Source organism: Pseudonaja textilis, unplaced genomic scaffold (assembly GCF_049901715.1).
Source record: "Pseudonaja textilis isolate UNSWEBS1 unplaced genomic scaffold, rPseTex1.2 PTEXSCF42, whole genome shotgun sequence".
NCBI lineage: Eukaryota > Metazoa > Chordata > Lepidosauria > Squamata > Elapidae > Pseudonaja > Pseudonaja textilis.
Genome location: NW_028262907.1, coordinates 28,821 through 54,220, shown reverse-complemented (window position 1 = coordinate 54,220; position 25,400 = coordinate 28,821). Strand labels below are relative to the sequence as shown.

Below are 25,400 nucleotides of genomic sequence, written 5' to 3'. Positions count from 1 at the left end.
GGCCTTGACCAATTGCTAATATATGATAAGCTACCAATCAAAGATTGATATATTGCCTTATCAAACTTGGGACTTTGTTTATCCATTTTGCAAATATCCTGACTCATTGGAGTCTTTGCAGGCTTACAAAGTTCCATTTTATAATCTATTAGCAATTTAGATATCTTATCTTCCTGAGATATCCTAAAACCTTTCTGTGTTTTCAATATATTCAATCCTAGATATCTCTTTATCTCCCCTAATTGCTTGATTTTTATTTTCTTGGCTAATGATGTGATTATTTCATTTGCTTCATCATTAGTCTTAGTTATCAGAGCAATATCATCAGTAAACAACAATAATAATGATACTTTCCCATTCTTTTCTCTCTTAAATAGACATGGGTCGGCTAAACCAGCTTTAAACCCTATATTGGTCAGTTCCTTTACAATATACTGGTTCCATTCATAGCCCGATTGTTTAAGACCATAGAGGCTCTTTTTTAATAACCAACAATCATTATCATTATTACCTTTAACTCCATTAGGCCTTTTCATATACACAGTATGTCTTAGTGGAGCATGCAAGTAAGCAGTTTCCACATCTAAATGGTTAACTATAAATTGCTTGCTTGCTGCCCACACTAATGCTGCCCTTAAAGTTGCTGCTTTCAGACTAGGTGCAAATACTTCATCATAATCTTTTGCACTTTGTCTAAAGCCTTGGGCTACTAACCTTGCCTTATGGATTGTGTTTCCATCCTTATCTGTTTTTATTTTAAAAATCCATTTGCAGCCAATGGGTTTTTCATTACTAGGTAATCTCACGTTTTCATACACTTGCATATCCTTCAAAGATTTCAATTCTTTATTGATTGCTGCATACCAATTGTCTTTCTCTTTAGAAGGATATCTTCTTATCTCATCCACAGTATTTGGGATTCTATTTTCCTGGCACACTGTATTAGCCTGGTATCTTTCAGGCGGTCTAGAAATACGTGTAGTCCTTCTGGGTATTACTGGGCTTGGTTGAGTTACTACCTGTTCCTCATCTTCAGCTATTTCTTCCTCTAGGGGCTGTACTTCTTCCTGTACTTCTTCCTTTATATTATTTTTAAAGTTACAGGGATACTTAATGGGATTTCTATAGGATTCAATAACCACTTCGTTATTGCTATCCTGCTCTAACTTATCCCATCCTACGTGCTCTAGAAATTGGGCATTGGCACTACATAACACCTTAGATGTGCCTTTCTCCCAAAATCTATATGCCCTATGGTTAGCTTGGTAACCAACAAAGAATAATTGTTTAGCTCTATGTTGCCCTTTACGCCTGAGTTGTGTAGGGATATGCACCCACGCTGGTGCACCAAATATGTGCAGGTAACTCAAATCAGGCTTCCTGCCATGCCACATGGTGAATGGTATTTCACCAGTGGTTGAGTTAACAATGTTATTTAATAAATGATTAGCACACATTGTGGCCTCCCCACAAAGAATCAGGTAACCCAGAATCAGTTAACATAGTACGGGTCATTGCCTGCAGAGTTTGGCCTGCAGCTTTTCAACAAATGCATTGTGTTGTGGTCTGTATGGTGCAGATGTCTTATGAGCTATTCCAGCTGCCTTTAACCTATTCTGGAATTTGCTATTAACAAATTCCGTGCGTGCTATCTGTCACCAGGGTTATAATTTGCCGTTTGGTTTCTTTTCAGCAAACTTTTAACCAGTTGAAGAAATGTTGATATGTTTCAGTTTTGCTTTTCATTAGGTAGCAAACCCATATCTAGAGTAATGGTCCATAATGCTCAGTATATATCGAGCACCCCCATACTGGGTTTCTTTTGGACCTATAATGTCTGCAAATACTATTTCTAAAGGTTCTTTAGTTTTGAAACCATTTAGTCTATTTGCAGGCATTATTTTACTCTTATCTTCACAGCAGACATTACAACGCAAATACTTATCACAGGGTTTTAACCTTATTCCTTCAGATAACTCTACTGTGCGTTTTAGCATTTTAAAATTTACATGCCCCAAACGCTCTATGCAATAAATGGATACATTCATCATGAGGCTTGATATTATTAAATACAGTTTGTGCCTCCCCTTTCTTACTGTCATGTAAGACATATAATGTTCCATTTAAAGCTGCAGTTACCTTTTGTATTTATCTCTCTCCAGTATGCACTTATTATTCTTCATATCACAATGGCTAAAACATGGCCAGTTCAAAGGATTTCTTTGGCTTCTTTACATTCTGGCTTTTTCCTTTTCTGCAGAATCTTGCCAAATGTCCTCTGCCTCCACAATTAAAACACTTTTTAATTGTGTATGCCGTTGAAGATAAATTCTCTTCTTCCGGGTGCTTTACTTTACACAGCTGGTTTCTTTCCAGCTTTGAAGATAATTTCTCTTCTTTATTAGGTTTATCTTCTCTCAGCTGGTCACGTTCAAACCTTCTTTCTGGCTTCTTCTAATAGCCTCTGCCGGTAATCTCAGTTACTGATAAACTGTCTTTAGGCAATACCTCTAATGCAGTCACAAAATCATCATAGCTTCATCCAATGAAGACAGTATGATGTATACTTGTTACAACTCATTAAATATAAGCTCTTTTTTCTTGCAATTCTTGAAAAATGCTTTTCATACAGTTTAAATGAGTTAACATGTCTCCATTCTTCTCAAGATGTGTTCTACAAGGCAGCTTCCGTGTAAGATTGATATGAGCTCCTACACTGTCTCGAACATAAATCCTTCTAAGATTCTCCCAGCAGTCTGCAGCAATCTCCTCTCCACGAATATGAATGAGTTGCTGGTCAGACAGGGTGAGACAAATGAGAGAGAGAGTGGGCCCAAGAGTATAAGTCAAGAGATACACACACTGGAGACAAAAACACTGTTTGTGGTTTTAAAATAGTTATTTAATACACACAGAGATTAAGAAGTGTCATTCAGTCCATATGTCAGTATCCAGTATATCAATCCAGTTACCTAGTCTATTAACAGTCAGTACAATGTTCTTATCTGCTTGAATATCTTCTCCTTCCGATACCTTTCTCTCAAGGACAACGCTGAATCCTCAGCTCACCAAGCAAACAGTCTTTGTGTTCAGTTGAAATGGTATCTGGCACAGTAGCCATCCAGAATAAGCAGATAGACGTTCCAGCAGGCAACAGACCAGGAACAGAACCAGGTGCATCCAGAAGCAGGTGACTCAAACTGCTGCATCCAGAAGCCGGGGCTATTACGTTTCCCTTCCTACCTATATTACTGCCTGCAACCGCACCCACAATGACATTGCAGTTTCTTGCTTAAAGCTACATAGACACTTAATCCTGGGTTTACATATTTATTCAACCCAAACCTGGTTGGTGTATCCATATACCCAACAAAGTCAATTAGGGAAAAAAACCCAATCTGTATTTTAAATCTTTTTTGCAGTTTGCTTCTAATCTTTTTATTTTCAAAGCATCTCCTCCAACAAAGTCTTGAAAAGATTTTTTTTTCTAAGCCTCTCCCTTCCCACTTGTAACAAAGGGCTTTAAATTTTTACCTTCTGTTAGAGAGCAGATTTTCCATGTCCATTTGTTAATTCCATAAGGGAGGGAGAGTAACTTTCTCTTTCAACATTTCCCTTCGCCGCTGAAAACCTCCATTAGAGACATTATAGCATCCAAAAAGATAATAATTTTCCAGGCATTAAATATATCCTTAAGGTCCCGGTTCAGCCAAGAAGACTTTCATTTTAAAACTTCCTTCTTCTTCCTCCTGCACATTCTTAATCCAGTTGCCGGCTTCTTTGTGGCGGCCATTGAGACCGCCGCTTCACCGCCTTGAGAAAAGGGGGTTATTGCCGGCTGGGGAGGGGGTCTGCAATACCCCTCAACCCCTATCTGGATACCCCCTATCTTCAGCTACCCCAACAGGGCAGCCTTATCCTCCAAATCCGTCAGGATCGGAGGCACCAAGACGGCTAGCACAGCAGGGATTGCAGAGAAACGTGAATCCCTGCTGTCACCGAAGCCAGGCAAACAGGAAGTCCCCCAATTTTAGATTCTTTTGAACTCCAGGCAGTCTCCTCCTTCCAGATCCTGCCCTTATTCTTTTCCTCCCCCTTCCTGCTTATGAAAAAAAGGATTTTTTAGTGTCCAGAAATCTTTGTTGTCCCTTTGGCAATTAATTATATTTTCAGCTTGGTGCTGGATAAAGTTTTAAGGTCCAAGTAAAGATAAACCTTGTATTTTATATATCTAAATTATACATAATCAAGAAAAATGTTGCTGGAGGCTCCTTTTAACTTTGGATCCATTAATAAATCAGAATAAAGTATCAAGGAAAAAAGTGCCATTTCTGGGTAGGAATGTCTTCATGCAGACATGTGGGTATTCGGTTTAATGATATGCCATATATGCTTGCATAAAAAAAAAACCTATGGATAATTTTTAATCAAAATGCCATGGATAATATGCCACCTATGGGTAAGCTGACTCAAAATTTTCATATGTTTTAATTTTCAAAATTAGCTTATTGCAAGGAAATTTTGTGTTTCTATATACATATAATACATGATCGATCCAGTTTCTAACTAATAATTCCTCAGGGAGGACATGCTTTAACCAAAAAATATCCTTCAGACTTGATCATGTTCAGTTTATTAAAAAACTACTTCTGCTTCTCTCTGCCACTCAATGCTTTCATATCGCAAATGTTGTCATTTTAAGAAATGCAACGGAAAATAATTAGGTTCCATATCTATATACAAATTTTTGAAAATTCAGAAAATCATAATTTCATTTCAAACACTATAATATTCAATAGTGAAAATGCCTCTTTTTAATAGGCAAGCTTTAAAGAATGTATCAGAGATAGAAAAAATGAAGCACACAAAATTCTGATTAGTATAACTATTATACTATATATAGAATTACATGGAACTGCAAATAATAAACAAAGAAATAGTTTTAAAAAACTATTTTTAAAATAAAATTAAACCATAGACTTTAGCCTGGTAAGTGCCAAGAACACAGAAACTCTTCCAAAGCTACAAAAATAAAAAAGGAAGGAAGAAAATAACAAATATAATTGAAGAGTACACACTCCTTATATTAAATATATAATTTACCCTTCAAACCATAAAATCATTTCCTGGCAGGCTTTTGGGATAATTCTGTAGTTCCCTAAGGTAACTAAGTTGCTGAGTTGCCTTCCACCAGGATCCAGGAATAAGCCCAAAATTGCAGAATGTCAAAACAATGTCCTTACCTTTTTTTTGGCCATGGGCTTGTTCAGGGAAACTCTTCACATTTTTTTAAATGCCTGAGACAATTTTAGAAATAAAGTGAGATTTCTTTCCTCCAGAATCCAACATTTGGACTATTACATTTGCTTATAATGTTCTATCTCATTCGGACCTGCAAATATATGACAAGAGGATTGGGAGATCATGAATCCAAGGGACTGTGTCAATCCAATCATTACAGTTTATTTGAAGCAGCTCCTGAAGGCATTTTACTTCTGCATCTATTAAAGTGTATTTATGTTCCAAATAATGAAAATTGATAAGGCAGTTTTTTTTCTTTCACATACAGGACCTTAGATATTTTCCAGAGCTCCTGACGAGCCAACAGCTCTTTAATATCTTGTTTTGTTTTGGCTAACTACTTGATTTCTCATTTGTTTCAATTCTTTTTTTTTTTTTTGGGGGGGTCTTTTAACTTTTTGTTAATATCATTTTTTTCTTTATGTGTTCTGCTTTGTCAGTATACTCTAAGAGGTGGCAGGTTATTGTGTGTAACATTACCAGAATCCAAAATTCATCACATCTTAGATAGAAATATCTGATGGAATTAATTACAGGAAGGAGAGTTATTGTCTGTGTATTTCCCTTTTGGGTTGGGGTTTTAGCCAGACCTCATGAAGTGATGTATGGATAATTTTTCATTCAAAATCTCACTCCCAGCTATAATGGCTTCTATAGAAATCAGAGTTGACAGGCTGTCTGAAGGAAATCTGCATAGTTGCAAAAGAAGCCAAAGCAGAAATCTCTCTGAGATCTCCAAATTTAACTTTTAATCTCTCCAAAACATTAGGTTTTTTTAAATACAAGTATTGGTTTCATAAATTTTTGAAAGCTAGAGAAATTAAATAGCATTGTAACACATCACTGTCTTGCCAGAAACACTCACTAGAAACAAAATAGGGAGAAACCATAATCTTAACTGATTTGCTACTTTCTTGAAACCTTTAACTCTTCAAACAATATTTTTTCAGTTTATACAGTCAGTTTTTCAATAATTATATAAAGCCCTATTAATATTTTTACAGGTAACTAATATTTTCTATTCTCATTGTATCTCAGATAAGTTTTCAGATTCAAAGCAACAAAACATTTGATATGTTTTACACTTGTTACTTTTAAAAGGGTTTTTTTTTTATCATTCAGGATGGTTCTAGAAGAAGAACTCCAGGGGGAGTTTATATAAACTTGCTGAAAAACACACCTTGCATAACCAGTAAACAAATCAAGGTAAATATTAATTTCTACATTCCAATTTTATGCAACTTTTAAAAAGTTTTATTAATAAAATAATTTGGCTTTATTGTCTCACATTCCTTTATGGATTTCATGAAATACAGATAGTCCTCAACAGTTTTTTATAAACTCTCTTTCTCAATATTGTAAATGGAGAGGCGTTTATTTTATTATAAAATTATTATTTTATAACAAGGCTTTCTTTTAACTATGGAGAAGAATACATTTTCAAATAATTCTGCAGCTATATTTGAAAAAATAATGGCTTTTTTTAAAAAAACTTGAGGGTTCTTTCTTAAGTTGCCCTGATTAGCTCTAAAAGTTGGTTAGGGCAGTTGGTGTTTTGTGAAAGCTGCTTTTGTCTATTATTTCTTCTCACTTCATGGGGTATTAACATTCTCTTTAAAGGAAATCTTCTATATTGAAAATCAAAAGGAGTATGAGAACAAATGTGCTGCGAAGAAGAGGAGACTTCAAGTGCTGGGCAAAAAGATGAAGCAAGCTATTAAAGGACTTAATCTTCAGGAATATGACGATGCCTCCCGAGAGACTTTTGCAAGTGACACAAATGAAGCCCTGGCTTCTCTGGATGAGTTGCAAGAAGGACATGGGGAAATAAAACTTGATGTAGAACATGTTTTTGAAACAGATGAAGGTGATAGTATCTTTTGTGTACTAGATACTTGAGGAATCAAAATCTTTGAGATGTATATATTAATGGTCAATTTTATATTATAACTTTTCATTAGTTGCAATAGTGCCTATTATGTGAATCAGTCACATGCTGGAAAGGACCATTTCATTTCTTACAGTTGATGCTTCAGTTTGCTTCAGATCATGAATGCTCTACATCTTCATTTAGTTCGTAATTTCAACAGACACTTAAACCTAATGTGCATTCATTCTTTCATCTCATGGTTAGTTTTAACGTTAGAAAAAAAACCTGAATGCTCTCATTGCAAAAAAAAAACCTGTGTATGGAACTGAATATAACTGCATGGAAACACTATTTCATTTCACTAATAGTAATATAAACAAATATTACTCTGACACACACTTTGGTATGGAAGCTCATCATTGTTTTCATGATGAATTTTGGAACAGGTTTTGCCTACGAGCCAGATTGGTATTCAGTCTGCTTGCAAGTTTTTATAGATGAAACAGTAAGGAATATAATGCAGTAATTTCAAATGTGTTTTTTTAATTTGGATGCCCTTCACAATTGAAAAGGTTACTTTTAAAGAAGACATGGTAGACCACTTAAATCAGTAAATCTTAAGTTAATTCTGCTTCGACTATCTGAAGAATACCTCAGTCTGAATCCAGCCAGCATAAATGGGTACTGAACTTGTCTCAGTTTCACATTTTGTTTTGAAATTAACAATTACAAAGATGGGAGTTGGCTATAAGATTTAATCTCCATTGTTATCCCTATTAATTACAATCATCTTAAAAGAACAAAAAAGTTAAGAAATCAAGCAGTACATACATACATGAATCATAGCAGTAGACTTGTGTATCATAAGTCTAAGGTTTCACAAGATTAGAATGGATATTGCAAATCTAGTTTAATTTTCATTATAATATGTAAAATAAATAAAATTATTCACTTTTAAGATGATGTATTTATTCAATTTGCTTTTTTTATGGATTTTTTTTTTTTAGGATTTCCAGTTGCCTTTTTAAAAAAGGAAAGAGGTGAGATAGTGAAATGAACTCTGTTGCTTAGGTTATTCTGTTAATATATCATATTTCAGCACGGGTAGTTAAATCCTTGAAGAGCAACAGCTTCTTTCAGTTATATACATTTGTGTGTATTAAATTTTTAGTTCAAACTTACACAATGAATTTCAGTAATTTTGTGAAAACAGATGCTGCTGAGCAAAAACGTTTTTTGTGTATTAAAAGGACTTACTTGCCCACTGAACTGCCTGTAGCAAAGTTATATTTTCCTCCTCAGTCTTCTTTTATTATCACAAAAAGCCATATTACCTTGGGATGATTTAAATCAATTTTTAGTTATTGCTATGATGTTTAAAAGATTTTTTTAAAAATACTGATAAAGTAGGTGAGAGGTAGAGTTGTTCCTGTTGATTTGGTATTTGTCACACGTGCATTTTTCCCTTCATGTACATATTTGTTCTTAATTTATGAATCCTTTGAGGAAGAAATAACTCATAAATTAGTATATATTTTATCAACCACTGGAGAAAGTACAGGTTGACTTTCAATATTACATTCAATTTAGTGACTGTTCGAAGTTACAGTGGCACTGACTTATGACAATTTTTCACACGATCATTGCAGCATCCCCACATGGTCAAAATTGGGACGCTTGGCAACTGGAATGTATTTATGATAGTTCCAGTGCCCTGGGTCATGACATCATCTTTTGTGACCTAACAAGCAAAGTCAATGGAGAACTCAGATTCACTTAACTGTGCTACTAACTTATTAGTGGAGTGATTCACTTAACAATTGTGGCAAGAAAGATTGTAAAATGGGACAAAACCTGCTTAGCAAGAGAAATCTTGGGCACAATTGTGGTCATAAGTTGAGGACTGCCTGTACAAGCAGATTTGCCCTCCCAAAACTCCTAGTCTCTTATGGCCTTTGGTACAAAACCACTATCAACAATACTCATGTCACATAATCAATTCCTATCATGAGTAAAATATTACGTGTTACATCCCCACTTTCCTAAAATGTTGCAGTAAGTTTAGGTTGCACTCAGAATGGGAGTGGCAGAAAGAGCACTAAGACTTCATGGTAGAAACACAAGTCCTTTTCTAATAAGCTGATTAACTACATACAAGTTACTAATAGACCTAAATTAAATTGGAAGGACAATTATGTACAATTATTTAATCATATAAAGTAAAGGTTCTGCTCAGGGGTGGGATGCTACCAGTTCTGCCCAGTTTTAAAAAAACTGGTAGCTCTGAAGAGCAGCAGACACCAAACCAGTTCTGTGGCTGCTGCTGTTTGGCCGACCTGCCCACCCGGGCTTTTACCTGTCCTTTATTTCCTGCTTTTTCATCCTCAGCTGCTTTGCGTGGCACAGCTGAGGTTGAAAAAGCAGGAAAAAAGAAACTTTCCAAATGCTGCGCACCCGCGCGTAGCGCTTTTCAGCTCTCCAGACAGCACAGCTTAATTTTTTTTTACACATGTGCGCACCGAATCGGTAGTAACACCGGTTGAATCCCACCCCTGGTTCTGTTGAATTAGGTTGATCTTCTCTCAAGACTAAGAACAACTACCTACTGTCTTAACTTGTTTCCTCTGATAATCTAGGTTTTCAAAGATATAATGATCTTAATCCCATTCCCATATTCTTCTCTCAGACAAGCCTAATGTTCTTGGCTTTTTCCACCTCCATCAAAATATCTGAGCATCTGTTTCTTCATCAGCACCTAAGGGAAACTTTCAAAGTTTCGTTGAGATTTTGTTACATTTTGGCCATGTAATTTGGTTCATTGAAAGGGTATTTCTTATGTCATTAACCTGACAATGACTGATGGCATCATAATCCTTATCTTGATGTAAGTGCCAGTGTGCTTGATCAGTTACCAAAACAGAGTGCAGCATTTCCTGTAGCATGAGCGGCAGCCCCAAAGCTGAACCCCCCGAGGGGTCTAAAACCAATGGAATTTCCAAAGGGGTCAATACAGACCTCAGAGGGTAAGAGAGGGACTTCAACCTGGACAGATATTTGGGAGGATGAAAAAAAAAAAAAACGTACCTTTTCCAGCAGCTATCAGAAACAGATGGGTTTTTAATGTCCATTTTTTCTCAAGTGGGTTATTGTGCTTGCGTTTCAATTGCAGATTATTGTGCAAATAACAGAAACAAGCACAGAAAGTATCCCCAATTCTTTGTTCAGTAATCCTTTTGAAAGATGTAAATAGGAAAATGCTTTCCTATCTAAAAAAAAAAGCAAGCAACATTTTTGTGGTTATATTTTAAAGTGTTTTTTATAACCGTGAGAAGCTCATGTTCTTGTTCTAATAAGATGATTTAACAAACATACAGATATCAATTTAAATCAATCCAGTGACCAGCATCCTGTCCAATAATAATCATTATACAATAATACATTTCTTCAGGGACCTTGGTATACATCAAGACAAAGTTACATTGACTTGCAAACAAAAAAATTCATACATGCATGCAACCTATCTGTTAATTCTTCAATGGATTCTCAGCTGAACATCATGTTTTATCTGAACTCATGAATCGGCTATGCTTGTTTGTGCGGGCATATCATCAATTGAATGCAGCACATAGGCCTTTAGGGTATACGGTACTAATTAACATGAAGTTACAGCAGCATGGACTTAAAAAGCTGTGATTGTTTCTTCTCCATTGGAAAGCAATCTTGTGCCAATTGCTTTTTTCACCCCTTTTATTTTCTTATTTGACTATATTTGACTGCACTTTGTTTTATTTTATTTCCTATCAGTCCCATTTTTGCAAAATAAACATTCTAGAATCAAAAGCAATTATAAATTAGGAAAGGACAGGCATTTGTTTCCACTATCGGTGTTCTATTTCCCAAAGCACTTTATTGTAGAAAATGCAACATTTTGCATTTTTATGAAATAGTTTAAAGGGTACTTTATTCCCTAAACTTTTAGAATCCATATGAAGAATTTTTATCTTAATTATTGTTCTATTTTACTGAACATTGGGACAGGACAAAGTGGTAAAGCACAAAATGTATCTTATTTTTTTAAGAATAATAGGTAACAAAATATTTCAATGTTTTTCTTTTTAATATGGTAAACATTTTCTTTGAACTTGTTAGTATTTGTGGCAATGTATGTAATGTAGTCGTGGCTTTTCCATTGTCTCATCTAGCGAGATGGTTTTTAACCAGAATGAAACTTAATTTAAAAATGTTGATTTTTATAAAAAGTTCTTAAAGATTTTTACAAATAAAAAGACAGATAGCCTAAATAGTCCATAGTATCAGAATGGGAAATAGTAAATAATGAAAAAGGGAAAATATATAAGTAAAGTATAAGATTTTTTTAAAATCTTGAGGTATGTCTTTGTTATAGAAACTCATTAAGCATTAGGTCTTCCTCTTGGGTTTCCTTAATGTAAAGAATCATTCTTTTTCTGTAACATTAAGAAATGTGGGCAAAGGAAAAGCTGATTTTACATTTTATCAGCATTTCAAAGATGCAGATATGAATTTTTAAGGCAAGTGATTTACATGTTAATGTTTCCTCAAGTTTTGGTTTGAAAAAGATGGATTTGTCTAAAAAATGACTCTGGCGTGAATGATCAATAACGCAAAGAAATATTTTAGAGCTGTATGGTATACTTAGCAAAAGGAGGAATGACAGATAAGGACATTATGTTTCATAGGCTAATATCCAATCTAGATAAAAATTTTAAATTATCACTTTTTCCTACAAGTTTCCTTTATTTTACTTGGGCAAATTTGAAGAGGTAGCTTGAAATGAGTGCAGAAACGATTAAAATATGTTGTATAACTAATGAATAAAGACAGGCTTGATGATTCTTCTTGATTGGCAGCCAGAAAATCAGTGAAATCTCCATTAGAGGTTCTGTTGTGACACTCTGTCACTATGTGTTGAATAGTTTGTTTCTTGGCCCCACAGTCACAATTCAGTGATGGGTATTTTGCCCCACTTGTAAAGGGCATATGTACAACTACCATGACCAATGCGAATCAGTTCAATGTTATTTATATCACATGGGGCTCTGGTTTTTCCAACATGCAGGAAAAGTTTCTACATTGGGGGAGGGGCACTTTTCTATTCAATGTTGTTTCCACATGTGAGTGTTGAAATCATCTTTTACAAGTGCTTTAGCAGTAGAGATGGCTAGGTGTCTAGATCTCAGCCTATTTCGCTCCAGGTAGGCTACTGTTGCTCAGTATAATTATCAATAATCTTCGGGTATTCTTGAAGGAGGGCATTTTTTGACTAACTTCCAGAGGTGGTACATGACTCAGTGCAGGCAACTAATATATGAGAGTAGACCGAATAATCCCACTAATGGTGCATATTGACTCATATAATTGTGCATCAATCTGGTTGTGTATAGCAATGGTCCACAACCTTTTTGGCACCAGGGACTGGTTTCGTGGAAGACCATTTTTTCATAGACCAAGGGTTTTGGTTTTGACTGTAATTTCCACAGTGCCCTGCAGAGCTTTAAAGTATTGTATGAATATTATTTGAACAGAAATGGAAACTTGCTTTCTGACCTAACTGAAGGGACTCCAAATGATAGGGATTAATGCTTGGCTTAGATACAACAGAGGTGATATTAGCCCAAAGTGAGGGCATCCTGGAAGGAGGGGGGAACTGAAAAGAAACATGATGGCAGATGTGGCATTGCAATTCAAGCCTTTTTGTGTGTTGACACTGCATCTGTGTACAAAAGGACACACTTTCATCATGATGCCACAACTGTTGATTTGTCTCTAGTCTAGGATCTCCCTTGTAGACACCATTGCATCCAATCCTGACATTACTAACTTCATCATATTGGTTTTAAAATTAAAGCAAGTACCACTATTTTTACATTATAAATAGAACTTAATTAATAGGCACAATTTGTGCTCTTAGCACGAGAGAGAAAGAGAGAGAGTATAGGGATTATTGTTCTCTTTTTCTTCATTTGAAAATATTTTAAAATGAAGTTTTATTCTGTGAGGTCCTTGGTACTCTCCGAGCTTGGTTGTTCTCTTGCAGACAATTCATTATCAAACTATATAACATCATCGGTACTAATAGGGGAGTAGGATTTGCTCTCATTTGATATACTAGACTAGAGGTTTCCCCTTCAGTGTTGGTGGAAGTGATCTTGGTGGTTACTTAATTAGGCTGTTGTTTATTGTTAACTTGTTTATCCGAGTTGGTAGTTCCTTGACTGGGGTGTTGTTTACTTGATTGTTGGTCTAGAATTAATCTTGATGTTAATTTCTGTTCACCTGAGTGTTGACTGCTGATCAGGTGTTTGGTTCTTTTTGTTTCCTTTTTGGCTTTTTGATTGTCTCTTTTGAATGGTATGTAGATGTTGTTTATTTCTATATGTCTGTTGATGGCTGATTTGTCAAAAGGGCCAAGCTTCCAGAAATTCTGTAGCATTTTTGGATTTGACTTGGTGGTCAGTTTCCCAGGTGAAACTATGGCTTTATGTGTACATGTGTTGTGAAATTAAGGAGTTTTCATTATGTCTTCTGACTGCTAGTTGGTATTCATAGATGTATTCTGTTAATCTTCTGCCTGTTTGTCCTACAAAGTGGCTGTTACAATTTTTACACTGTATGTTGTAATAAGATGACTCCTGTTTTTTCTTCTGAGGCTACTAGGTCTTTCGGTTTACATATGATGTTTTGGACACCTTTATTTGGATTGTGTGCTACAGTGAGGCCATTTGATTGCAACAGTCTGTTGGTAGTTCGTGAGATGTTTTTTGATGTATAGCAATGTTATGCTTTTCAGTTTTGTTTATTTATTTATTGACTTCTTACTTGCTTATTATATTCCCAGGTTTATTCATTGCCATTTACCAAGATTTTCATGCAAACATGGAATGATTCCAAAACTGTATGTGATGCCCTGGAAACAAGATATGAAGTATCGAGCATTACATTTGCAGGTAGGAATCAGTTATTACATTTACAGGTAGGAAACAAATAGTTTTTTTTTTTTTTTTGCAAAACAGGGGCCTTCTTTTGAAAATGCAATAATTTTTTTACTCTGTGCAATCATGTCTGATTCAATCATGCTCAATCTGGTGCCCAAGGCAAACATGTCTCTTTACATGTCTCTAGACATCCTTATTGAAACATACATGTATGCATGTATATTCTGATTTAGCGAGATACTACTTTGAGTACTTTTCAGGCACCACATTTCAGAAAATTCTTAAGTGGTTGAGGGAAGTACAACAGTGATTAACTTGGGACTAGAATTAAATTAGTATAGTGATTAAGGCACCAGACTAAAAACTGGGAAACTATGAATTCTAGTCCCACTTAGGCACAATGCCAGCAAACTATAGAGACTTCTTCAGGTAGTCACTAGGAGTCAACACTGACTTGAAGTTACACAACAACAAAAGGGAATGAAACAGCTGGGTAGAATTAGACTGAGAAAAAACAATTGAGGAAGGTTAAGACAGTACAGTATTCTGAATTTCTGAAAGGATGTCCTATAGAAGAAATTCAAGACCATTTCCCATCATTCCCGAGGATATTGAATAAAGGACTGAAAATATAGGAAGAGTTTCTAGTTAAATGTTAGTGGGAGAAAATACTTTCAGAAAATCATTTTGGTAATTAAATCAACGGTCCAGAGAGCGAGATGGTATGTTTCCCTTCACTGGATATATTCATCAGAAGTTAGATGGCCATCTGATTGGGATCCATCAATCTGGATCCTATATAAGCAAGTAATTGTAGTCAAAGACCTTTCCAGATCTATGATTCCACCCAAAGAAAACACAGAGAGAAGGCATCTCTACTTCCAGAATTAATTAGGACCATTTCATTTTATTTAAAAAAGAGGTTTCCTCTTCAAAGAATGTAGAGCCATGGACATCAGTGAGGTTTTGTTTTTTTTAACAATGAATGATCCTTTGAAGATTGACAATGTAGGGTAGGGATATTCATTGGGGCATCATATGCTTCAAGGAAGCTTTTGAAATTAAGACTTCTCAAATTAGATCTCAAGAGTACATACGGTACTGAATACTCAGATTAATCCACTGTAATTTTTTTTCTGCTCATGGAATTATAATACTAGTAGTCAGTTATGATTAGTAATTGTGGTATATTTTATGAGTTGGTTTCTGGTTTGTTGTTCACCACCCAGAGACTCTTTTGACTGAAATGGTATTAAAATCAATGGAATTTACATGCATAAATATATTATAGGTTGCCTTTGATTTACAAGTTTGTTTAATGACAGTTCAAAGTTACAGTGGCACTAAAAAAGTGATTTATCACAGTTTCTCATACTGACAAGTGTTGCAGCATCTCCATGGTTATGTGTTCAAAATTCAGACTCTTGGCAACTGATTCATATTTATGATGATTGCAGTATCCTGCGTCATGTGATCCCGTTTTTTGACCTTCTGATAAGCAAAGTCAATGGGGAAACCAGATTCACTTAACAACCATGTTACTAACTTAACATCTGCAGTGATTCATTTAACAGCTGTGACAAGAAAGTTCTAAAATGGGGCAAAACTCACTTAACAAATGTTTCACTTAGCAACAATTGGGCTCAACTGTGGTTTGTAACTCAATGACTACCTGTATTTCAAATAAATTAATACCAATGTTAATCATGTCATTATTGGAAGGCTCTTTTTGCATGGACATAAAACAATTGATTTCCCTTCATTAGCACGCTGATCAAGTTGAACTATATAGTAGGGCCCGTGAAGACACCCTATTTCTAGAGAAAAGTGAGAGACTTTGCCATGGGGAGGACCGAACGAAACTTATGCAGAAAGTTCCACAAGAAGAATTTATTGTGGATATTCCCATTTATTCTCACCTCTCCAAATACCATAAATCCATGGTGGCTTATGGCTTCAGGATCAAACTGTAAGATTCTTATCTTCCATTGGGATTTCATCAGCTGTACATAAACAATGTTACAAGAAAAAAAACACATGTGTTTGCTTGGTCTTTTTCCTAATTAAGATAACTTCTTGAAATATATTTTTAAACTAGGAAAGTAAGATTTGATCAGCTAGGAATAATTTAAGTGTTCTTTCAGATATTTGCATACTTTTCTTTTTATTTTAATGTTAAGGATATGCATTAGACTGGACTCTTATATAATACTCATATTATTTATCAGTGTATTTTCTTGTTTGAACTATTTTTGTCTTTCAGTTTTTAATGTTTTAAATTCTTTAATTTACTCTGAGAACTTCAATTATGGGGAAAATAGAAGTGTTAGTTATAACATAAGGCCTTTTCTTGTTATAGGAATGTTTCTAAATTATATGAAAGGTATATGATTGAAAAGTACATAGGAAATGTAACCTTTACTGCCTGTTAACAATTGCCTGGAGAATCCTTTTTCTGGTGCTAGAGAAAGGTGAATTTTGATTTCAGAGGAAGGGTTTATGTAAGAGGAGCAAATTAGAATAGGAATTAAACTTAAATATTATGAAGAATATCACGATGTGTCTAATTTGCAAGTCCCCAGTCACAATATGATTTAATCACCAAAGAGTTCGCCAAAGAGGATTGTGGTTTAATTAGGAAGCCCCACTGACCCTTCTATTTTTCTCAATGAAACATTCAGGAGGGGTTTCTCCATTGAAAATGGCTCTCATTCTCTAACTAAAAGTGAACATGATTCCTTTCAAGCATCATTCTCAGAATTAGAAGAAAACAATGGATTTATAAGAATTCTGACTGGGGTAATTGCCATTTAGAATTAATACACTCCCATGTACATTAGGGTGTTGAATTACAAAAAGAACCTTTATTTCTAACATTCTTCCTCTAATTTGGTGAGGAGGCAGGACTTTTCATTGACAAAAGAGAAACTTGCATCTGGATCTTCACATGACAGTCCCTTACATATCTCAAGTATCTCCAGTAACCTCACATTTGCTTCAAAAATAGAAGGAACTTCCTTTACACTGAGTCACTTAATAAGCAAATTCTCCTTCTTCAGGAGGAGGTATTTTCAGGTTAAATGTTTTACCCTAGATAAAGAAGTCCAATCAAGTGGTATATTTTACATTGTAAAAAAAACACACATCAGGACAAACTTTCCAGTGAAAATTTAGTAGACTGGAGTATGTTTTATGAGTTATTTTGACAGATTTGCTAGTTTACTGTAAATTAAATTAGGTCTCGAGTAAACTTCAGTTTTTTTCCTAAGGCCTTACAAAACAGCTGCAGCTGAGGCCACGTTTAAATTGATGATACAATCGAAGTCTTGTTTTCAGCAAAGATGTCATGGCATGTGGGAAAGACCTTGAGATAATGGGCAAAGAGATGCTGCCAGTGGGACAGATGAGAGGCAGCACAATCTGAAACTAAATAGTCGGAGAGTCAAGAGGCTGAAAGAAACCCCGCTAGCTTCTCAAGCTGCAAAGGAGATGGGGCAGGGGCAAGAACTGTACTTTCAGATTTGCAAAAATGATATTGGCTTTGCCAGGTAAACTAGATAGGAACCACCACCAGATAAACTAAGTTCACTTAATTGAAAAGGTACATTGACAGAACTTTGTTCAACACTTGCCCTACTCCTATTGCCATCTTTAGTAAATACATCCATACTGTGCTTGTACATTCATTGACTGAATTCAAACATTTATATTTTACTTCCTGCAGCCAGTATGCAGGGGTGGGATTCTGCCGGTTTGGACTGGTTCTCGTGAATCCCTAGCTCTGATCATCAGCTGGCTCAGAACTGGTTCACTATGACGATTATGTGGGCCCGCCCGCCCACTCTTGTGTTGTACTCACCTATATCTCTCAGCTGATTCGCACGGCACAACAGATTGCTGCACCTCAGCTGTGTTATTTCCCAAAGCACACAATTAGTGAAACAGTTGTTTCACCGGCAGCATCCCACCATTGCCAGTATGTGCAATCACATCAAAATCTACAAAATAGTGGACACAACTAGTGTGGGCCAAGCTCCACCTCTTTTGTACATGTGTTGGCATCACAGGCACATATAAAAGAGGCAGGGCCTGGATCACAATGCCATACCTGCTGTCTTTCAGATTTTGATCCATAGCCACAACTGCAGACTGTGCTTTACACAACTAGATGTCAACTTCTAAGGCATGAAGGTACTGACCATTAATCTTTACATTGTCATTATCTACTCAAAGAGAAAACATTTTCAAAATAAAATATAAAAATCTGGAGGTACCTTTAACAAACATAAATATTTTTGTTTTTCAACCCACACGTCAACATTGTTTCTATAAGAAATTAAGGTAGACAAGCAATCACATTTAAAACTGTGATTTCTTATCTATGTAAACAAGCTGTAATTAAATTCACTATTAATCAGCACACTTTAAAGGCTATACATTTCGGAGAAGGATTTAAAACATTGGCACTTATTCTGTGGCTCAGTATGAATACAATATTTTATGAAATGTGATTGTCACATCCTAGCATATATCATTTGCTTCATTTGAATTCTATGCATATTTATAAAGCATATAATCTAAATTATTTTAAAGGCCAACTTAATAAAATTGCAAAATATTTCTCAATGGATTCCAAATGAAAAATGCATGAACAACACAATGGGGAAAAGTTTAGCAGTGTTCCCTGCCTGATCAGGAAATATAAATCTTTTCAGCAATTAAACTTTTGGAGCTTGCCATGCCTGGCCACACAAGTGTCTTGAAAAGTACTACTTGGTTTGGATCAAAAACTTATCTGTGTCAAGAGGTGGGGTGTTTTTTGTCCTAAAATTTACTACTGCTATAAAATAACATGTTAAGAGCTAAAGGCTTAAGCTTAACTGAAGTAGTAACCTTTGGTGATTTAGAACATTGTCCCTTGCTGTCTAAATCAGTGCATACACGCTTACTTCAGTTCACTTCATTTCACTGGTTGTCCCAGTGGAATGTTGTTTGTGACTTCACAAGTGCATGCTACAACCAGAGAGAGTTTTCAAAGCAATTGTGAAGACTGGGAGAGAAATGGCTGCTTTTGTGCTTCAAAGAGGGCTGTTTCACTTATGCTTGTTTTGAAAATTGCTCCTTTAAAATACTTCAAGACCCTAGTCTAGTTCTTTGCTCAGCTGTAAACACATATATACAGAGAAAATATAAAGGATTTAATACTGACATTAAAAATAAGTATCTATTTCCTCCACATGTGCTAGCAACCAAATATTTACTTGTCCAACTGCCTAATTCACTTTCTGATAGTCAAAATTAAATTATTATGATTTTTATACTGAGATCTTAGAACTTAGGATTAGGTCCCAGGAATACCGTTAATACTAATTCAGTAATAAATGAGTAGGATAGTGATAGCTCAGATAATTCTTGTATTCATACTCTCCAGATCACAAGAATAGAATACTGCAAAGTGCAATTTATTCCATGATCTTTGAAGAAGACTCAGAAACTGCAATTGGTGCTGCATGCTACTACCTGCATGCTGGCAAGTCAGATCCATTGGATTGAATTAGCTCTCAACAAGATTTAGAATATAGTTCAAAGTGTTGTTTTTTTACCTTTGAAATTCTACATAGTTTGGCTTGTGGGTACTTAAATGGTTGGCTTTTCTAGGTACAACCAATCCATCTGTTACACATTTTCCTCCTGGAGATTTTAAATATCTTAATACATCCTACAGATGTTTAGAGCAAGCCAAACTTTTGATCTTGCTTTGTTGGAAAGAATCTACAACTAGTCCTTGACTTACAACAGTTTAATGACTGTTCAAAATTAAACCAGCACTGAAAAAAGTGACATGTCTATTGTTCACACTTATGACTGTTGCAGCATCCCCATGGTCAATGATCAAAGTCTGGAAGCTTGGCAACTGGTTCATATTTATGATGGTTGCAGTGACCTGGGGTCCTCTGATCAGCTTTTGCAACCTTCTGACAAGCAAAGTCATTGGGGAAGATGGATTCACATAAAAACTGTATGACTAACTTAACAACTGCAGTGATTCACTTAACAACAGTGGCAAGAAAGGTAAAATTGGGGAAAGCTCACTTAATAAATGTCTCACTTAACAACATATATTTTGGGCTCAATTGTGGCTGTAAGTCAAAGACTACTTGTACAATACTTTTTTAAAAAAAACTGATTGAAAATATGTGCTTTGCTCTAGCCTTTGAACAGGATCTTTATTAAGTTAATGGGAAAAATTGGCTATTATGATTTTGTTTGAGCAAGGCTTAGTTTGTAATTTTGATTATATTTTATTGCTTTTTCAAAACATAAGTTTTATACTTTATACTTTTAATTTTGTTTTGTTTCTTTGCACATTACAATAACAAAGTTTAAAAGAATACAATTAAAAAATGACTAGCTCATGAGACTTAAGATACCAATTAGATATTTAAATGTTTGTTGACCCACCTAATAAGATGGTAGGAGTTTACTTTTAAAAATATACAGTTCCTAACACTTCCAGATGACACTCATGAAGATGTTGTCTATTCAAAAACTAATAATCTAGCCATTGACTACCAATTTAAAAGTATTTTAAAAAGTGGGATGATTGTTACATTAAAAAAGCATGGAAGGAAAAAGGAACAAAAGCAAAATTGTGTATGTGAGCAATTGACGTTAGTTCACTGTGATTGCACACTATCTGTGTTTTTAATTTATTGCAGAAGAAAAGGCTGGACATGCGTTGGCATGTTCCTTCTCCTTCCACTAAGTGTCACTCTAATACTTGGGAAAATATTGTTGTAAAGAATTTAGATTTAGATAATCCTTTTTCCCTGGTGATATCATTTTTCTCTAGAGGATGCGAACTTGATTGTTGTTTTATATTAATGGATTACAATGGACAATCTTGTTGATGATACTGAAACTACAATTTATAATATTTATATGCCACAGTCTTTCAAAGCCATCACGCTTTAGATGTGTTGCATAATAATATAACATTAAGCTAACCTAGTTATATACTACGATGGTTGAGTTAATGGGGTTGTAATTCATACATTTTGAGAGCACCAGGCTGGAATAAGGGGACACTGATGTCTAAATTAAAATGAAAAACACTGATTAAAGTGTATATTTTAATGTACAATATCAGTATATTAATGTAAGTGCAATATTGTTAATACACAATTATTTCTTTAAAAAACCCCACATAATTTTAGCAAGGACAGAATCCCACTTCCAGAAAAATTGGGAATCAAAGCAATGTATAGTGCATCGATGATGTTATTTAGTTTGGTAATGAAATGTCTGCAAAAATACCCATCAAGCTCAGAGAGCACCAAGGACTCTACAGTTCAATTCTGAGCTACAAATATTATCTTCTATCATTACCAAGTGACTCTGGGCAATTTACAGATAAAAACTATTAAAACAACATAGTTTAAAGGAATATCAGAAACAAAGTTAAAAAGAATTATAAAATTAAGAACCACCAACCACCCCCAAGGTTGCATGCCGGTCTGAGACCCCCGTGCAGGCTGGCAAAGCCAGGTCTTCCTGCTCTTCTGGGAGGCCAATAGAGTGGGGGGGCGGGGAGCTCATCTCAGTGTCAAAATGTTTCATAGGAATATAGCAGAGACCCTGCCAGATAAAATTCTTTAAGCAATGAGGTCTGTAATATGCCCTTCTTACCTGACGGGGTGGTATGGGTTGACATAATTAGGACAAGATGGTTCCTAAGATAGCCCGGACCAATACTATGAAGGGCTTTAAAAATCAAAACCAACACCTTGGACATGGAAGCGAACTGGCATGCAATGCAGCTCACATCACATAGGTGTTACATGTACAAACACTAGAGGTGCCCCAAATTGTTCTTGCTGTCGCATTCTGCATCTGCTGCAGGTTCCAGAAACTCTTTAAAAATAGCTCCATGTAGATTGCATTGCAGTAGTCGATATGCAAGTTGACCAGAGTATGAGAGGCAAAAAGGGCCTTTAAATCCAGGAATGAGTTCAACTGGCACACAACACAAAAGATCTCTACCATCAATGCTACCTGTTCCTCAAGCAGAAGTTGAGTCCAGTAGGAACCTCAGGTTAGGCACAGGGACCAAAGATAATATTAGACACAGAAGAGGTCCCTACCCACAGCTGAACCAGCATAAAACTATGTTGCCCTCCCCCCAGCTCCTGAAACCAACACAAGAGGATACCATGGTTGATGGTATCAGAGGCCACTGGGAAACCAAGAAGAGCCAGGATGGATGTCCTATTTCCATCTCACTTCCACCAGGAGTCATCCAAAAGCCTGACCACTAATATTTTAGTCCCATATCTATGCCTGAAATCTGACTGGAAGGCGTCCAGATAATCCATCTCATCCAGGATCGTGGATAAAATGTGAACACTTTCTCAGCCATGTTCCCTAAAAAGGGGAACAAAGAGACTGGACAAAAAATATTCAGACTGGTAGGATCCAGCAATGGCTTATTGAGAAGGTGACTACCAGCACCTATTTAAATGGTGTCTTTGGGACTGCACGTGCAACCACCTGTGAATTAAATCCATGCCCCTCCTGGTTAGTCAAAGCCATCTATGTGAGATATGGTGGGTGCTAGTGATGGTTAATTCAAACTCTCAAGGATGAATTAACCATCACTAGCACTCACCATATCTCACCTCCTAGATGATTTTGACCAACCAGGAGGGACATGGATTTAATTCATAGGTGGCTGCATTTGCAGTCCCAAAGACCCTGTCCACTTCTTGAGGTCCAACAGGATCAAACTGTTCCCAGATAACTGGGTAAGTCCACTTCCTGAGGATCTCCACAGGACTTGTACCACACTTGGTTACCAATTGAGAGTGCTTATGAGCTATTTTATCTGCTAGATGCACTGAAAATTGCTCAGTGTGACCCAAAGGTAAGCCTCCAAGCTCCCACCCCTCATCCCAGTATTTGGATAACCCAAACAGGACTTTCAGGAAGTTCTCTGAGAACACAATAGGAGTGGGAAAATATTAGTTTCATTGCTCTTACTGCCATGAGACAAGTCTTAATAGCAGCTTTTCACTCCAATGAATCAGATTCATGACTCGTCTTCTGCCACTGGCACTCCAGACAATTCTCAATGTTTTTTCAGTTCTCTCAACTCCTCTGTAAACTATAGAAGTTCTGTGAATGATGGGCCAAGAGAGGTCAGATGGGCACAATCCAATCCAAGGCCTTCACAACTTGCCTGTTTCAGTAGTGGTCAAGGCCTCAGCCGGACTATGCAGTACAATTTTGGCTAAAACCCGTTTTCTTTGGAATTCCACCAGGTCATCAGTTGAAAATGGTGGATGGGTCATACCTCTGGAAGAAGCATAAGAAAATCTCAAGGTCACCAGGGCATAATCTTACCATGACAGATGGGACAATGATAGCCTCCCCCCCGCCCCCCATCTAATATGTGCCTCATTTTGAGTAGAACCCTGAATGAACTGAGGTAAGCCCATGGCCACCATCATGATCCTGAGCTGCTTTTCAGGCCTGGCCCAGGGGCAGCAAATTGAAGTCCCCTAAGACCATCAGCCTGGGGAATTTCATCGGCAACTCTGAGATAGCCTTCAATATCTCAGGTAGGGAGGTTGGTACATATTAGGGGGGTTGGTACAGTAGCAACAATCCCAACTCAATCCGACAAACCAATTTTCAGAAACAAAACCTGCAACTTGTGCAACGATGAAGACCAACAGAGACTCCCCAGATGACAACTGCTACTCCCCCTCCCTTGCCCTGGAACACGGCTGGTAACCTCAAATTTGGCCAAGTATATTTTATTGAGGGCCTAGCTAGGCTCAGTAATGCATACCAGATTGGCAGTTCAAGTTGGCATTAAATGGAAATACTCTGCTGGAAAAAGAAATTGCCTCCATGTATATAAGGTAATCAAAAGATGTTTTTGGAAGGATTAGTGTTGAAAGACGGATGCATTACTGTAAATTAGCTATTGTTATGAGTGTTTCCCTAGTAGTGATTCATTACCAAGGAATACTGACAAAGTACTTCTTAAAAATACATTCTTGGAATTGATCAGTTATATGCATAATCTATTATATAATTTCTTCTCAAGAACTCTGATATTAATAAGCTGGTATTAAAGTCCTGTTGTGACAAGTCATTCTAATATGCAAGAAATTGATTGTTCAGAATTCAAATTAAATGTTTTAGCTTTTTATCTACAATCAGATGTCTACATCTGGTATAATCAATGGATCAGCATTTTGTATCCTAGTGAACTGCGGAGGTGCAGAACTTCTACGATTCCCAGCTAATAATTGCAACATTGGCCAATTTATAATTATATTTATAACTGATGTAAAGAACATTGAAAGCCACTTTTTACCTCCTTTTTCTTTCTTTTCTATTTTTTGCTTTTTTTTTGCACCTTTAATTTTTTCTTTTCCTTCCCCCCTTTTCCCCCTATTACATTTTGTATTAGTCTTATTCTTACTTTTCAAATTTTCAATAAATCATGTAAGGAAAGAGAATAGAAAGATTACAGCTGAAAATATTTTCATAATTTTTAATACGTTAAGTTGAACCAGTCCTACAGAAAACCCTTTTTACAAGTGCTGTTACCTTTGTGCAATTCAATGTGAGCAATTGTCAGAAAAATCTATTAATATACCAGCTTATATCATCAAATGTTAATTGTAGAGTTAAAACAATTCTGTAGTTGATAATATCTACAGGGTCATAGGACAGCACCTGTATGATCTGTGCTTTATTTTTTGAGTAGTTCAAATTATTAATAAATATTGCACTCCCATAAATGTTGACTTACAGCCTGTCAACTCAGGCTGCACCCTCATTACTGCCCGGATACCCCCTTGGGGTCGGACAGCCAGGTACGAGACTTTGCCTTGCAGGACCCAGTTTTTGCAAGGAACTACGCAGGGGATCCATTATGGGTGCCAGGACAGATCGTGGCTATCACCGGTCCGAGATCCTACCGGGTCCAATTAGAGGACGGTCACGTGTGGCGGAGGCACCTGGACCAACTACGCAGGCGGCGGAACGACCTGACCAGAGGTGAGCCGAATCCACCAACCAGCCCTCAAGTCCTCGCCCAGGTTCCAGAAGGGAGTTTCCTGAGGGACCGGACATTCCCATTCGAACAGAGTGAGCTGAGAACGGACCCGGACTGCCGACCCGAATCTCCATCACATCCACCCGGCAGAGACACCAACCATCCAGACCGAGCCGTTCTG

At 36.3% G+C, this 25,400-nt stretch overlaps 1 protein-coding gene and 1 long non-coding RNA gene across 5 annotated transcripts; one reads left to right on the top strand and one right to left on the bottom strand.

Moving 5' to 3' along the window:
* Positions 1-2,939: 2,939 nt before the first annotated feature.
* On the bottom strand, positions 2,940-23,495 carry LOC148123624 (uncharacterized). Of its 3 annotated transcripts, none has more exons than XR_015740628.1 (4): positions 23,380-23,495; positions 10,256-10,433; positions 5,244-5,392; positions 2,940-5,022 (listed from the first exon to the last, which is right to left on the bottom strand). It is a non-coding gene; the product is annotated as an uncharacterized LOC148123624 (long non-coding RNA). The 3 variants fall into 3 exon arrangements; XR_015740627.1 differs by lacking the exon at positions 23,380-23,495 and adding an exon at positions 18,254-19,981 and having other exon boundaries at positions 10,256-10,437; XR_015740626.1 differs by lacking the exon at positions 23,380-23,495 and adding an exon at positions 16,065-16,163 and having other exon boundaries at positions 10,256-10,437.
* On the top strand, positions 6,104-16,571 carry SPMIP10 (sperm microtubule inner protein 10). 2 transcript variants are annotated; one of them, XR_015740625.1, is made up of 3 exons: positions 6,104-6,507; positions 6,922-7,168; positions 14,049-15,895. XR_015740625.1 is itself a non-coding variant. In XM_026723915.2 (3 exons), the coding sequence occupies exons 1-3, from the start codon at positions 10,112-10,114 to the stop codon at positions 16,116-16,118; spliced, it is 399 nt and encodes a 132-aa protein (XP_026579700.1). In that variant the 5' UTR covers positions 8,806-10,111; the 3' UTR covers positions 16,119-16,571. The 2 variants fall into 2 exon arrangements, 1 of the variants encoding a protein (XP_026579700.1); XM_026723915.2 differs by lacking the exons at positions 6,104-6,507; positions 6,922-7,168 and adding exons at positions 8,806-10,194; positions 15,912-16,571 and having other exon boundaries at positions 14,049-14,157.
* Positions 23,496-25,400: the final 1,905 nt, after the last annotated feature.